Source organism: Cyprinus carpio, chromosome A10 (assembly GCF_018340385.1).
Source record: "Cyprinus carpio isolate SPL01 chromosome A10, ASM1834038v1, whole genome shotgun sequence".
Taxonomy (NCBI): domain Eukaryota; kingdom Metazoa; phylum Chordata; class Actinopteri; order Cypriniformes; family Cyprinidae; genus Cyprinus; species Cyprinus carpio.
In genome coordinates, this window is record NC_056581.1 from 17,271,657 (window position 1) to 17,287,634 (window position 15,978).

The 15,978-nt window shown below is 36.5% G+C and overlaps 1 protein-coding gene across 2 annotated transcripts; it reads left to right on the forward strand.

The window, feature by feature from the left end:
* Positions 1-455: 455 nt before the first annotated feature.
* Positions 456-15,611, forward strand: LOC109058992 (huntingtin-interacting protein 1-related protein-like). Of its 2 annotated transcripts, XM_042765544.1 has the most exons (35): positions 456-534; positions 659-763; positions 1,322-1,385; positions 1,877-2,019; positions 2,122-2,178; positions 2,293-2,373; positions 2,492-2,568; positions 2,647-2,708; positions 3,122-3,262; positions 3,349-3,406; positions 4,516-4,591; positions 4,719-4,850; positions 4,953-5,002; positions 6,575-6,647; positions 6,733-6,916; positions 7,417-7,505; positions 7,805-7,921; positions 8,804-8,905; positions 9,022-9,216; positions 9,324-9,434; positions 10,298-10,492; positions 10,716-10,866; positions 10,956-11,042; positions 11,120-11,227; positions 12,332-12,468; positions 12,552-12,662; positions 12,747-12,805; positions 12,895-12,925; positions 13,231-13,293; positions 13,389-13,489; positions 13,571-13,676; positions 13,758-13,881; positions 14,613-14,674; positions 14,774-15,103; positions 15,224-15,611. In XM_042765544.1, the coding sequence occupies exons 2-35, from the start codon at positions 668-670 to the stop codon at positions 15,230-15,232; spliced, it is 3,582 nt and encodes a 1,193-aa protein (XP_042621478.1). In that variant the 5' UTR covers positions 456-534; positions 659-667; the 3' UTR covers positions 15,233-15,611. The 2 variants fall into 2 exon arrangements, with proteins under 2 accessions (XP_042621478.1, XP_042621479.1); XM_042765545.1 differs by lacking the exon at positions 456-534 and having other exon boundaries at positions 572-763.
* The last annotated feature ends 367 nt before the right edge of the window (positions 15,612-15,978 follow it).

Here is a 15,978-nt window from a genome sequence, read left to right on the forward strand (position 1 = left end):
TAAAGACTGGTGTTATGTATAAGCTTCTTTCTTCAGGTGTTAAACCTGTCCCACAAGAGGACACAATGGTGCTGCTTGTTTTTTGTCATTCCAGTTTCACTGTCATCTAACCTGTTTGGTTTCAAAGTTAATGAACTGTGATGTGACTCTTGTCTGGATCATCATGTTTTACATCCGAAATGCAGCCATCAGCCTTATCAAGAGCCACTGAATCCTAGTATATTTGCCTAATCTCAGGACATTTAAAAGAACAATAAAGGTCTTTACATGCTGTCATTAGCGATTTTCTTTTAATTGGTGGTTTTGATTGACGTCCTCATTTTAGTGTTAATTTATGTATATATATTTTTTTTATAAAAATAAATAAATAATAAAAATAAGTAGTAGTTGGAATTTATTTATTTTTTTTTGCAGATTTTGTAAAAATGTTAAGTTTATTTTATTTTGACTGAAAGAGAGTTTGAGATTGAGTAAACGCTGTTGATGGTGCGCGCGTGAGGAAACTCACCTGTGTGTGACTCGATGACGTGACAGGTAGATCTCGTGTGTGTGTGTGTGTGTGTGTGTGTGTGTGTGTGTGTGTGTGTGTGTGTGTGTGTGTGTGTGTGACGGGACTCACTCGATCGATCATTTGTACATCTGGTTTTGTCTGAGGAAGGAGTTAAACATGGCCTCAAAGAAAACCGAATCGAAGAAAAACGAGAAAACTGATAAATCTGAGAAGGCTTTAGCTGCGGAAAAGGAGCAATTCGTCAAACTTCAGGTGAGATTTACATATTTACTTCATTGAACAAGTATTTGATTCTTAGTGGCCGCCTTTTTATTTTATTTTATTGGAAAGTACGTGATATTAGGGATACTTTAACCAACAATCTTTGTTTGGTGTTGTCCTTTTTCTTTCAATGATAAAATAAGGTAATATATGACAGAACACCTGACGCTTTTAAATCCTCATATTCGATCACTTCGAACCCTCGCGTGATTTAAATTATTATACGTCACGTGTCGCCTAAAAATAATAGCCATTATGTTTTAATACACAGTTTGATTTGCATACCTTGTTTTTTTCGACATGTGCCATTGTAATGGCTTGTTTTTTGACGTGTGCCACGGTAATATAATGTATATAAAACATGTTTGTTTGCTTTGTTTTGTTTTTTGTGGGCCTGCTATAACATTCATTTTAATACCATAACTTTTTTTTTTTTTTTTGGACATGTGCCATACAGCTGTGTCTTATTCATTTACATTATATGTGTGTATCATTTATTGTGTTAAATCAATGATGTTATATCAAATCTCCATTTCATCTGCTTTACAGCTTCAAAGCATCACCAAATCCATCACCAGCGCAGAGGCCCCTGTCAAAGAGAAATATGGACGCAGTATCCTTCACTATTGGTTTAATACAGCATTTCTTATGTGCATAATCATGTTCATATTTATCTGTGTGTTGTAGTGAGCTTACACACAGATGCTCATGTTTTACAGTAACAGGTTGTGTTTTAGTTGTGTAGTGTTTTTCACAATGCACACTGTTTCAAAGCAACTTTACAAAAAAAAATGTTAATGTTTATAATATATTCATGCCTTATAGTCACATTTAGCTGGGAGGTAATATAGTTTAGCAATAGAAACACTCAAGCAATTGAGATTTGCTATATTGTATATAGCTTTATGTGAGTGTACTGTATGTATATGGATAAAGTTAGTTATATGTTTCCAACATTATATAAAGAGCTTGGTGATATCATAATTGCATTTTGAGACACAATAAAAAAAATCAGGTATTTGAAATTTGCTATACAGCTAATGCTGTGTATCATCTTTGCTATATATCACCTGGAGTAGTACATTGTCCTTAACTTTTGCACAGATATAATTTTAGGCACACATAAGGAAGGCGGTGCCGTCACGTTCTGGTCTCACGCCGTGAGTCTGCCGCTGTCCAGTAACGCCATCCTCAGCTGGAAGTTCTGCCACGTGGTGCACAAACTGCTTCGAGACGGCCATCCTAACGTAGGTCTCATCTACCACAACATCATCTGATGAAAATGATTTTCATTTGACTTTATTTGTCTAAAATGACCCTACAAATATAGTTCAATGTCTTTCTTGTAGACCTTACGAGACAGCAGAGGTCACACCGCAAGCATTAGACAGATGGGAACGTTATGGGTGAGTGTCGAAATGATCCAGTGTTTTTCTGTTGAGCAAGTCATTTACATCATCACATTAATCTTTCATGTGAATCTTTCAATTTAAACTTTGTATGTGTTTGCTGTGTTTTAGGGGAATCTGCATGATAGATATGGACATATTGTTGCACTGTATGCCAAGCTGCTGTGTATTAAAATTGATTTCCATTTAAAGGTAAGTTTAATAGTTCCTTCGATTACATTTGAGTATATATATATATGTGTGTGTGTGTGTGTGTTTGTGTGTGTGTGTGTGTGTGTGTGTGTTTGTAATTATCTTGTTTCCACCACAGCATCTGGAAATCCCACCAAACCTTGAAACTCCTGAACAAGTTCTTGACAAAGCCATCGCTATTGATATCAACAAAGTGTAAGTACATTGCAAATGATTTTAGAGAGCTTGAATAATCTGTTAATGAAAATTAATTAATACTTGTTGATTATACAGGTTTGACATGACTAGTGAGGTTCTGGAGTACATGGAAGCAGCTCTAAAGCTGCAAGAAACAGGTAAACAATGTATTTGTTTTTAATCTAAGCTGAATAAATGCTTTTAATGCTTGATTTATCGGTTACACATTAAATTGATCAAAAGTGACAATAAAGACATTTATAATGTTACAAAAGATTCCATTTCAAATGCTGTTTTTCTTTTAACTTTCCACACGTCAAACAATCCTGAAAAAATGCTTTATGGATTGCATTAAAAATATGAAGCAGCACAACTGTTTTCAACATTTATAATAAACAGAAATGTTTCTTGAGCAGCAGGAATGAAATATATTACAATAGAAAACAGTTATTTAAAATAATAATAATATTTCAGTTTTTACTGTATTTTTGATCAAATAAATGCAGTCCTGGTGAGCATAAGAGATGGTAATGTGTGTAAAATATATATATTTTTTACTTTTTATATGCAGTTTTCCGGCAGATGGAGTCCAGCTCCACCAGCTCTACAACTCCAGTGGGTAAGTGCCGTCTGGCACCGCTGGTTCTCGTCGTCCAAGACTGCGGTCCACTCTACCATTTCCTGGTCAAGCTCTTGTTCAAGCTACACAGCCGTGAGTCTTGCTGTTTGTATGCTGTTTCTTTAATTTTTATGCATCTTTTTCATTGAGCTCATCAGCGCTGTGCATCTGTGTCACAGGAATACCGTTGGATGCTCTGTTAGGACACAGGGAACGATTCCGTGAGCAGTTCAACAGGTAACAGTGGTCTGCAGTATTGTGTAAAAATGCACCGATATGGAAATTTTGTCCAATAGCAAAAGCAGACACTTGTTTTTGTTATTGCCACTGACCAAAATATATTTATTCATGTATTTATTGAAATAAACATCCTTCATGCCAAAACTCCAATCTAGAAATTTACAAGTAAATTCAGGCATCAAAACATTATAATGTACAGATGAAATGTTGGTCAAATGTTGAGTATTTTAACCCCCGATTTCACAGACAAGGCTTAAGCCTTTAGTCCCAGACTAAGATGTAAGTCTGAGCTGTTTCATCTTGCACTGATTGATCTTAAAATCCGCAGTGCCCTTTTTTGTGTCAAGATGCACAACAGTAATGTTTATTTTCTAAGGCATGTTTATTAAAATGTCTTAAATGTCCTAATTGAACTATGACCTAATCCTGGCTTAATATAAACCCTGTCCGTGAAACCAGGCCTAAAATGATTCCTGTGAAAAAGACCCTGATATTATCAGCTTCCAGTATCAGCCTAATCATAACGACGTTGATTTATAAAACAAATAAAATAAATAAATAAATAAATAATAATATTATTATAAACTACAGATGTAAAGTACACTATAGTTCAGAATCATTTGGGGTTTTGAAAGAAGTGTCTTATGCTCACCAAGTTTGCATTTATTTGATTAAAAATACAGTAAAAATAGAAATATTGATTGACATATTGTTACAATTTAAAAGCAATGTTTTCTATTTGAACTTTGAACTATGCACTTTAAAATCTAATTTATTCCTGTGATGCAAAGCTGAATTTTTTAGTGTCATTAATCCAGTCTTCAGGGTCACATGATCCTTCAGAAATCATTCTAATATGCTGATTTAATTCTCAAGAAACATTTCTTATTATTATCATTGTTAAAACAGCCTAGCTGCTTAATATTTTCATGGAAACTGTGATACATTTATTTTAGGATTCTTTGAGGAATAGGAAGTTCAGAAAGGTGGCATTTATTTACAGTGCATTTACATTATTTGGCAGATGCTTTTATTCATTTCAATTAGCAAAATCATGAAATTTCTGCTGCGTTGAGTTGTTTTTGATCTGTCTTTGTCCTCCACAGTTTGACGCAGTTTTTCGAGCGAGCGAGAGGGATGGAGTTTTTCAAATCGATCATTCAGATCCCTGATCTTCCCGATGTAAGATCGTCACATCCATATTTCATTGAATTTTGGATCATGTTAAACTCTTTTACAAAATGTTATAAAAGAAACAATAATTCACATATTGGATAAAATGTTGAACAAATGCACATTATACATATAGGAGCCTCCAAATTTCCTGCGTGCGGCTTCATTCGCTGATTATGTGAAGCCCGTGGTCGTTCAGAATGAGACATTCCCTGACTTTGATGAAACGGACACGCAGCTCGATTTCGGTGAAGGAAACTATCAGATGGTAAACACATCCTGGATTGGTCAAACTTTGTAGACTGGCTCAGAGAAAGTCTTACTAAGTGCTTTTCCACATTTGTGACAATTTGATTATTTGGTTCAACAGTATTACGGATACAACCAGTTTGACCCTCCAAATGACATTCCAGAGCAAAGGTAACACACACACTGCTTTATGAAAGAAAGTTGACAAATTAGATCTATTTAACACATCAGTTTTTCCTTGACAACAATGAGACTAAATGGAGAGTAAATGCAGACTTTAGTGTAAATGCTTTCTTCTCCGATGCTTCTCCTGAGATAAGACTGTAGTATTTCACAGATGTCTCAGAAGAGATCTCAATATGAACTCAATAATTTCTCAGCTTCTTCCAAAATCAAGTGATCTGAATGTCAACCAGTATTATTTTAGTGTCACTAAATTTTTTTTTTTTTTAAAGTATTTTGAATTAGATTTTGTTTTTATTTCTTCTTTTTCACCTTAGTTTTAGTTTTTTTTCTATCATTTTTGTTGTTTTCATAATTCATTTTTTATCAATTTGTATTTATTTAGATTTTCTTCTAAAATACGTTTTGGCTTTAGTTTAAGTTTATGATAATAATCATGATTTAAACATCATTTATGTCAAAGGGAGTTTTAGGAGAAAAATCTTAGACAAAGATAGAAGTCAATCAAACATTTGGATGCACTTGACTGGAATTATATATGTTATGATCGTTAAAACCTTTTAATCTGATGCTTAAATTAGTTGTGTACTGTAAACAAAGATGCGTCATTTCATAGTTTAGATGACATTTATACTAAATTTGTGGATAATAGTAGGCAGCATGTTCAAATGTTTGATATTTCTTTTCATGTTATCTATACTAACTAAGGCCCCATTTACACTGCATGGTTCAAGTGACCCAATTCCGATTTTTTCCTCTCACGTGGCACAGATCGGATATGACCGGTGAACGTGTAAGCAGGAAAAAAACGCATGGATTTCCGATTTTCTCAGATCGGATTCAGGCCTCATTCAAAAATGTGGTAGAATAAATCGGATATGAATCGGATACGTGCATTTGCTGCACTGTGCCATGTAAGCAGACAAATCGGAATTCCCAGTAAATGCAAGTCGTAGTCATTAAAAAAGTGACGTCAACTCAGGTGGACGCCACCAACTGAGATCACATGACTTATTATAGGCGTGATAGAGGACGAAGGATAGACACAGTGGAGCAATGCGGAGGTTTCATGTCTTTTAAGTGGGGCGAAGAGACAGTGCAGGCAAAAAATGCAGGGTTGTTAGTAAATCCATGTTTGAAGGACATTTCACGAGATATGGGGAGGGCACGGTTTAAGCACTTTTTTCTCCGCCGTACGAGACCAATGTTTTGCTGATTTTTTTTTTGTGTGACTTTCAATTTATGGAAAGCAAAACACTGTATAATTTTATTTGCATCTGCATCCATTGTATTTCGTGCTGTTTTACTTCCTTTTCCGAGTCAGAACGTCTACGTTTGGTAGTCCTTCAGCAGTGTATAGTGTAAATGCAAAAATCGGATACGGGTCACTTTTAAAAGATGATGTAAGCAGCTCGTCAAAAAAATCGGATATAGTCAGAAAATCAGATTTGGGCATCAAGACCTGCAGTGTAAATGCAGCCTAACTCTATAATACTATAATATAGTATATAATATATACTATAATATAAAACTATCTCTATAATACTAACTCTCACACAGAGAGACTGAGGCTGATACTCTGAGGAAGGAACTTGAAGTGGTGAAACCAGAGCTGGAGCTCATAAAAGTGGAGGTTAGACATTTGTCTCTATTTACATCTGTCTTGAAGAAGTGTTTTCTTCTCCTGTGACTGATTCTTATCATCCGTGTGTCTGCAGGCTCAGCGCGTCGTGGTCCAGCTCCAATCTCAGGTCAATACACTGGAATCTGAGCTTGAGGACCAGCGGACACACAAGCAGATGGCTCTGGTGGAGAACGAGTGTCTGCGCATGGAGGTGGAGAACCTCAGAGCACAGACGGCAGTCGCTGCCAGCATACAGGCCACGGTCGAGGACGCGGGGAGTGAGTGACCTCTGACCCCAGACACACATACACAACACATACACTACTTTGTTTGGTTGGAATAAATATATTTTTATCCAGCAAGGATGCATGAAATTGATTAAATGTGCCAGTAAAAACATTAATGATACAAAAATATTTTTTATTTTAAATAAATGTTATGCTTTTGAACTTTCATACAAGGATCCTGAACAAAAATGTATCACTGTTTCCACAAAAATATTAAGCAGCACAACTGTTTTCAACAGTATTAATAATCAGGAATGTTTTTTGAGCAGCATATTAGAATGATTTCTGAAGGATCATGTGACACTGAAGACTGGAGAAATGATGCTGGAAATTCAGCTTTGATCACAGGAATAAAACACATTCTAAAATACATTTAAATAGAAAATCTATATTTTAAAATGTAATAATATTTTGATCAAACTTGGTGAACATCGACCCCAAACTTTTGAACGGTAGTGTGTATGAAAACCTCTTGCTCTCGTGTTTTCTAGGCAGAGCTCAGACTGCTCAGATACATTTCTCTCGACTCAAAGAGAAGCACGCCGAGCTGGTTAGCAAACATGCTGATCTCATGCGGAAGGTAAAGACTATTTTGCTGTTATCTCACATTTTATTAACAAACAGTGGCTGGAACGTTGTCACTCACAGCATCAGTTATAAGATATGTGATCCTCCAGTAAAACTAGACTTTGACACATTATGATTTTCTTCCTCATATTTGTGTTATGGCCTAATGTGAAGAATAGTCCACAAATATGCTGCCAGAAGGAGTTCTGGAGTAAAAAGTATATGCATTCGTCCTAGATAAATTTAAGATGGTGAAATGTCTTTTTATATGGGAATTTTTATTGTTAATGATCATGATTTTCTGTGTGTCAGAATGCAGAGATGGTGAAGCAGCTCAGCAGCACTCAGCAGGCGCAGGAGGAGCTGCTCACAAACAAACAGCAGATGGCAGTAGAGGTGGAGCAACTGAAACAGGACCAAAGCTCCAAGGTCACACTACACACATTTATGTTTATGATTCCAGTAATTCTTGAGATTTTGAGTCTGACACCACCACTATGCTATTATATTTAAATTGTATTATATAAAAAAAAAAAAAAAAAAATATATATATATGTATGTATGTGTGTATGTGTGTGTGTGTGTGTGTGTTTTGATAGCTAAATGTAGACTAAATGAGTTGTGCATATAATTGCTAAAAATAATTCGTTTTTATTTTACACATACACTACCATTCAAAACTTAGGGGTCAGTAAGATTTTTTTTAATGTTTTTGAAAGAAGTCTCTTAAGCTCACCAGTGGCAATTTATTTGATTAAAAATACAGTAATATTGTAAAATATGATTACAACTGAAAACAACTGTTTTCAGTTTGAATGTATTTTAAAATATTTATTTCTGCGATGCAAAGCTGAATTTTCAGCCGCCATTAATTCAGTGTCACATGATCCTTCAGAAATCATTCTGCTCAAGAAACATTTCACATTTTTATCAGATAACTGAAAGCAGTTGTGCTGCTTCATATTTTTGTTGAAACAGTGATACATATTTTTTATGATTCTTAGATAAATAGAAGGTTCAAAAGAACAGCTTTTGTAGCATTATAAATGTCTTTAATGTCACTTTTGACCAAATTAATTAATCCTTTCTGAATAAAAGAAAAAAAATCTTACTGACTCCAAACTTTTGAACAGTGGTGCATTTCCTCATAATTATTTAAAAACAACAGAAATTGTACATTATCCATTGATAATCAGGTAGAAGACTGTCCATCATACTTATCCATCATAATCTCAAAAATATCTGCTGATTTATTTGGCCTTGGTGAAATATCCACCTCAGTCATTACCTGAACTGAACTGTAATTTTCAGCTGGAGGCACAGAGAGCAGAAATTGAACGTTTAAAGCAAGAGCTAGCGACTGAGAGGGCTGAAATATCCCAAGTCCATAATGCTTTGCAGAGCAAGGAGAAGGTAAGACCTCTGTCCATGTGCATAAATGGCTCCAGATTTCTAGATCAACAACTGAATGCATTAAAACATCCTAATAGAGACTGTAATGTGTCTCTGATCTGTGTGTGTGTGTTTAGGCCGGAGATGAGTTGAGCAGTGTGTTGGTGGGTCTTCAGGCAGAAAAAGAGACACTACTTCGTACAGTGAAAGATCAGGAAGCTGAGATTGCTAGCCTGCGTCAGGCCGCCCAGCTCCACCAGACCATGCTACAGCAGGAGAGAGAGCGACATCAGAGAGAGATGACAGCGCTGCACAACCAGCTGCAGGAAAAAGTCAGTGCAACTTCCCAGTCCCATTAATGTTAACCTATATGCAGTTTTTTGCTCTCAGAATTTGAAACAAAACAGCATGAGGTCTGAATGAGTGTGTTTGTTGTCAGTGGTGTCGGGAACAGGAGCTGCAGCTGGAGACGCAGAAACTAAGACGTGAGCTGGAGGAGAAGCGAGCGGAGCTACTGCGTGCTCAGAGTGCTCTAAACAGTAAAGAAACTGTGAGTATTTATTTTAGACCTTGTTACAAACAAATGCAAGCAGTTTACATTTGTCCAATTGATGCATAATGTGACCCAATGCATAATTGTGTCCCATACTCGGAATTTCTGTCCTGCATTTAACCCATACAAGTGCAAACACACAAGAGTGAGTACCTAACACAAAAAACACACACAAGTCAACAGCCATTAACGCTCCCGTGACACTAAGCTAAACACCCCCCATAACACTCCCCTGCCTGTACCTGACTCGAACCTGTGACCTTTGGGTTACAAGTCCAAATCTCTAACCAATAGGCCACGACTATTTCCCAAAGAATTTCATGTTAACTACCAATATACTGTACACAAGAATGCAGACACTAGTTGAACATATTAGTGGGTGACTAATATAATTTTTTACAAAATCAGATGCTGATACAATATTTAGAGAGTGATCTGACAGCTTATATAGTACTGAAATATAATAATATAATATAATATACAGTACTTGTCAAAATACATTTATTTGACCAGAAATACAGTAAAAACATTAAAATTACAAAATATTATTACAATTTAAAAGAACTGGTTTCCTTTGTAATATATCATAAAATGTAATTAATTCCTGTGATGGAAAGCTGTATTTTCAGCATCATTACTCCAGTCTACAGTGTCACATGATCCTTCAGAAATCATTCCAGTCTGTAATCTTTTTTATTTTTATTTTCCGCAAATACATAACACACAACACAGCCTAGCAAATGTATACTAAGAACAAAGGATGTAATCTCTTTGTCAAGACCTGTTTATGATCTAGTGTGTCTGGACCAGCACTACACCTTCAAAACTAAACATTATTTGTGTTTGTATGTGTGTTTTAGACAGGAGACCAGCTGAGCAGTGTGTTAGTGGGTCTGCAGGCGCAGAAGGAGGTTCTTCTCCGTTCAGTGAAGGAACAGGAGGCCGAGATCACTAACCTGCGTCAGGCCGCCCAGCTCCACCAGGCCACGCTGCTGCAGGAGAGAGACAGGAGTCAGAGAGAGATGACAGTGCTGCAGAGCCAAATGCAGGCCAAGGTCAGAAAAACTAGGGATTGTGGGCAAGTACTATGATTTGTGATGCTGATATAAATCTGAAATATGATATATGATACATTTTCAAAGTACTATGATTTGGGAGACGCTTTAATCCTGAATTGGATGAACAGAATGCACATTGGGATGTAGGCCAGGTGTATCGACTGTAGTAGTATTTTGAGGGTCTTAGCTGGTGCTTTTGTTGTGTGTTTTCTCTGTACAGTTAAGCCAGGACTCAGGAGTGTTGCTGCAGAAGCTGCAGGACGAGCAGTTCAGTCTGTTGCAGTGCGCTGTGGTGGAGGCTGAAGGCATGGTGCTGGACGCCGTGGCCAAAGTAGACGATCCGCTACACGTGCGCTGCATCAGCACCCCAGGTCTGTCCTTACTCCTCCTCCTTCTCCTCACTCCTCTTAATATCCTCATCACTTCTTTTAGTCTACATATCTCTAATCTCTGTTTGCAGATTATTTGATTAATCGGGCTGAGCTGACGTTGGCGTCCATTGATAAGATGCAGCAGAGTCATGTGGTCTATTTGAGGAATATGGATGGTAAGGTTTCATTCGTTCTAATCAGTAAGGCACAGGTTCAGGTGTTAGTGTGATGTAATCTCTTCCTCCTCGTCTAGATGCCAGTGGTCTGTTGAGGTCGGTAACCCAGTTCTCCCATCTCATCTCTGACACTATTGTTAACGGAGCAGGAACTGCACACTCGGCACCTACGGACCAAGCAGACCGTGAGAGAAATTCTTTATTATTAAAAAAGCACACATGCACATTTCTTAAGCATATAAAAACACTAACAATCAAAATCAAACTAAGACACATTACTATACTATATTGATATTTTTATGCATTAAAAGTCTTTAAAGTGATTCAAGATTTTGTATTACAAAATCTGCACAAATGTTTTGCTTTAGAAGTCCAGCTAATAAGACACATTATTAGATTAGTATGGTTTTTAGATGGTCCAGATTGATATTTTTTGGCCTTTAGATAGTCCAATCTGGTTTAGTGGCTGGTCTAGATATAAATTCTTAAAAATAAGCTGCATTACCACAGTCTTTAAAGGTTTTGTATTAAAAAAATCTATACCGATAATATGCATTAGGAAAATTCACCTAATATCAGATGGCTTTGCATGCATGGTTTTTAAGATGGTCCAAGGTGCTTTTTTTACCTTTAGATGGTCCAAGAAAAGTATAATTTATAATTTCTTTAAAAAATTAATTTCTAATTAATAATTTCTTTGCAAATTAACACAGTATTAAATGTTATTCAAGGTTTTGATTAATACATTTTGTACCAACGATTTGCATTAGAGATTCAGCTAACACCAGATGGTTTTGCATGGTTTTTTAGGTTGTTCAAGCTGCTCATTTATGTTCCTTAGATGGTCCAAGGTGGTCTAGATATAATTTATAATTTCTTTAAAAAAAATAAAAGTTGCAAATTACCACAGTCTTTGAAGTCATTCAAGTTTTGCATTACAAAATATATACAGATGATTGCATTAGAAAATTAACACAGTCTTTAAAGTTATTCAAATTTTGTACTTTGTGCTGATGATTTGCATTAGAAAATCCAGCTGGTTTTGCATGGTTTTTAGCAGGTCCAGACTTCTCATCTATAGTCCTTAGATGGCTGATGAACTGGGCTGTCAACTGTAGACCTGGTTGCAACCTGGTAGAGCACTTTGATCAAGCTAGTTAGAGCTGGTTTACCATCTCAAACCAGCAGAAAATCATCTACCATGTTCCTAAAACCATCTTGAACACCTTAAACTACTACAAGCCCTTTTCTTCCAGCAATCTGATGATTTTAGGTTGATTTCTGCATAGGTTTGACAGATAACTGTCGGGATTGTGCCACTCACTGCCTCCAGTATCTGAAAGAGTTGAAGTTGAAGGCCACGCTCCCGAGAGCTGACCCTACTGCTGTCCGCTTTGTGGTCCAGCGTATCCTCAACCAAGGACAGGTGCGGTGGACCAGAGATGGCATCTTCAGACTTGATCTGTGTTTGTGTGACGTAATAAGTGAACTTCTCCTGGTCTCTCGCAGGACCTGAGGCCCAGGGGAGCAGACGTGCAGAAGGAAGAGCTGGCTGATATGGTGGATAAGGAAATGACTGCGACTTCCACTGCCATTGAAGATGCTGTGCTGAGAATGGATGTAAGTTACACTGTGTTAATGATTCTTGATTGAACTCAAGACTCATTTGCTATGACTTAATGGTTTTTTTCTTATGTAATACAGGAAATATTGAGCCAGGCAAGAAGAGATTCATCTGGAGTGAAGCTGGAAGTTAACCAAAGGTTAGTTTGGGATATAGTTTTTTAAATAATGCACACAATTTGTAGTTTATGCGTTATGTATTTAAATATCTAATTTTGTTCTATTACAGCATCATTGGCTCGTGTTCAGATTTAATGAAGGTATGTTTAGATTCACAGATATGAATATGTTTTAAATACACTACCATTTAAAATGCATACAGTTTTGAAAAAGTGACAGTGAAGACATTTATAATGTTACAAAAGATTTCAAATAAAGGCTGTTTTTTTAACGTTTCTATTCATCAAAGCAACTTAAACAAATTTTTTTACAAAAACAGCCTTGGTGAGCAGGACATTCAAAAACATTAAACAATCTTACAGACCCCAAACTTTTAAATAGTGTATAAAGTAGCGTATATCAAGATAAAAGACATTTTTCATCACTTTTGTCATCTTGTCCATAGGCTATACACATGCTGGTGACATCCGCTACTGATCTGCAGAGAGACATTGTGGAAAGTGGCCGGGTATGATTTGGTAACAATGGAAATTTTAGATAGTTTTCATAAATCTTTCAATCTCAAATGCAGGGTTTTGTGTGTTTATTGCTCAATTCTGTCAGGGCGCCGGTTCTGTCAAGGACTTCTATGCTAAAAATTCATGTTGGACAGAGGGTCTCATCTCAGCGTCAAAGGCTGTAGGATGGGGTGCAACGCAGATGCTGTGAGTGTGCAGAATATTTCAAGCATTAACCTGGATTTATTGGGGTCAATCCGTGTAACTGTGATTTATTATCTCACAAAGTGAATCTGCTGACAAAGTCGTGACTGACAGAGGCAAATATGAAGAGCTGATCGTCTGCTCTCATGAGATCGCAGCCAGTACAGCACAACTTGTTGCTGCTTCAAAGGTAAAATACTCAAGACCAATAAAAGTGTGTTTAGTAAAATCAGATCTGTTGATTCTAACACATCAATCCTTCATTTAACAGGTAAAGGCAGATCGAGGCAACAGGAAACTCCAAACTTTACAGCAAGCATCCCGACACGTGAATGACATGGCCGCTGTTGTGGTGTCATCTACTAAATCAGGACAAATGCAGATTGAGAACAAGAGTGAGTGTCATGGACACAAATGCTAAAAGCATGAAATACACTGAAGATTGCTATCACCGCAACAACACCACAATGCACATTAAAGGAATAGTTCACCCAAAAATTCAAACTAGCTGAAAATGCACTCAACCTCAGACCATATGTAGATGAGTTTATTTCTTCATCATATTTGGAGAAATGTATCATTCCATCACTTGCTCACCAGTGGATCCTCTGCAGTGAATGGGTGCCGTCAGAATGAGAGTCCAAACAGCTGATAAAAGCATCACAATAATCCACAAGTAATCCACACTGCTCCAGTACATCAATTAATGTTTTGTGAAGTGCAAAGATTTTTCATAATAAACACATTTTTAAATTTTAAACTGTTGCTTCCTCCAGTGAAAAAGACTTCTCGTCTGAATCAGGAGAGAAATATGCACAGATAAAGCACTGTTTACAAGCCAAAACATACGTCAGTGGATTCTGATGTGAGAGGACAACAAGGGATAGACTTTTCACTGGAAGAATCATTTTTATGTATTATGGAGTAATCTTTCGGCCAGAAGTGACGGTTTATAGATAAAACACCTCAAGTGATGTAATGCAAAATTTTTCAGAATCTGTTCTGATGAAGAAACAAACTCGTCTACATTTTGGATGGCCTGCGGCTGAGTACATTTTTATCAGATTTTTATTTTTGGGTCAACTATTCATTTAAGTGTGTCCCCCTTTTTTTTTTTTCTCTGCAGACTCTATGGACTTTTCCAGCATGTCTCTTATAAAGCTCAAAACAGAAGAGATGGATTCCCAGGTAAGTGAAAAATGGTAGAGTTTTAGGTGTAAAAACACTTTCACACACAATCTAATCAACTCTCAAAGGATTAAATCAAGTCCTCATGTTGGCTGACAGGTGAAAGTGTTAGAGTTGGAGAAGCAGCTGGCGAATGAGCGTATACGATTGGGAGGACTCCGGAAAAAGCACTACGAAATAGAAGGAATCTCCACGGACTCGCCTCCGGAGAGCGCAGTCAATAGTTTTGACAGTTCACTGCCTACTGTTTTTCCTGACCCGCCCTCAATGGAACTGCCCAGTCTGGACATGTTCACATTAGACCCGCCCAGATTCGAACCACTTCGACTGGACCCGCCCAGACTGGAGCCCCCTGCACCTGAACCCGCCAAAACCAGCTCTAAACGAACCTCAATCTTTGATAAATCAGGCAGCATCCTCAAGAACGCAGTAAGTATTCAGAGACACTATTCGTTTTGGGCCTCTGTAACTGTATCTCCAGTGACAATATTGCCTTTATAATGAAATTTAGATACTAAGTATGTTCTTCTTTTCTTTTATCTCCCACAGTTTAGGTGAAAGGAGTCTGAGCCCTGGATGTATGAAGAAGAAACCATCAGATAATAATGAACATTATTCAGAAGCACAGCATGTTTTCATACTTTTATCATGAGTCTCTGTATCCACCTGCATGCTTTGACAATACAGTATAGTGTGAATTATTTGAAATTGTCTTTTAATTTATATTATCATTTAGTGAACTACTACAATGAAATATTTAATCATGCAATTGCTTTTTTTTCTTCTTTTCATTTTTAAGAACCAGGCTGAATCAATTTCCTTTTTTTGTAAATTAGCACCATCAATTGATGGCTGGTAGTTTATTTGGGATCTTTTAACACCTTTTACAATTTTAAGTAAATGTACTTGAAGTTGTGAATGCAGACTGAAGTAAATTAAAAAAAAAAAAGATTAATTATGTTGTGAAAGTTATGTATGTGTGTGTTGTTTTTTTTTAAACATCTGTATTTTTACAGATACAACAACAATTTAAAAACATGTTGGAAATCCATTCAAAATACTCCATGAAATCTTGTTTATAAGAAAATGGTAAAACTAACTGAACTTAACTAAAAAATAATTAATTATAAACTACTATATAATGCTCTTAATAGTTTTACATGAAGTATAATGTGTCGAACTGTCACTGTTAGACATGTTCTGTCAACAACCGCTTTATTCTTTGATTTAATAATGGTAATGAAAATATATCCATGGTTTTACTTGTGTTTACTATCTTATAACCACAGTTAACCACCCAATAA

What these genes read in the sequence shown, in the direction of transcription:
- LOC109058992 (XM_042765544.1), top strand. Translation starts at nt 668, where the DNA reads ATGGCCTCAAAGAAAACCGAATCGAAGAAAAACGAGAAAACTGATAAA. An exon ending in AGATCCCTGATCTTCCCGAT is followed by an intron (nt 4,592 to 4,718) that starts GTAAGATCGTCA and finishes TTATACATATAG; the next exon opens with GAGCCTCCAAATTTCCTGCG. An exon ending in AAGCTGGAAGTTAACCAAAG is followed by an intron (nt 12,806 to 12,894) that starts GTTAGTTTGGGA and finishes GTTCTATTACAG; the next exon opens with CATCATTGGCTCGTGTTCAG.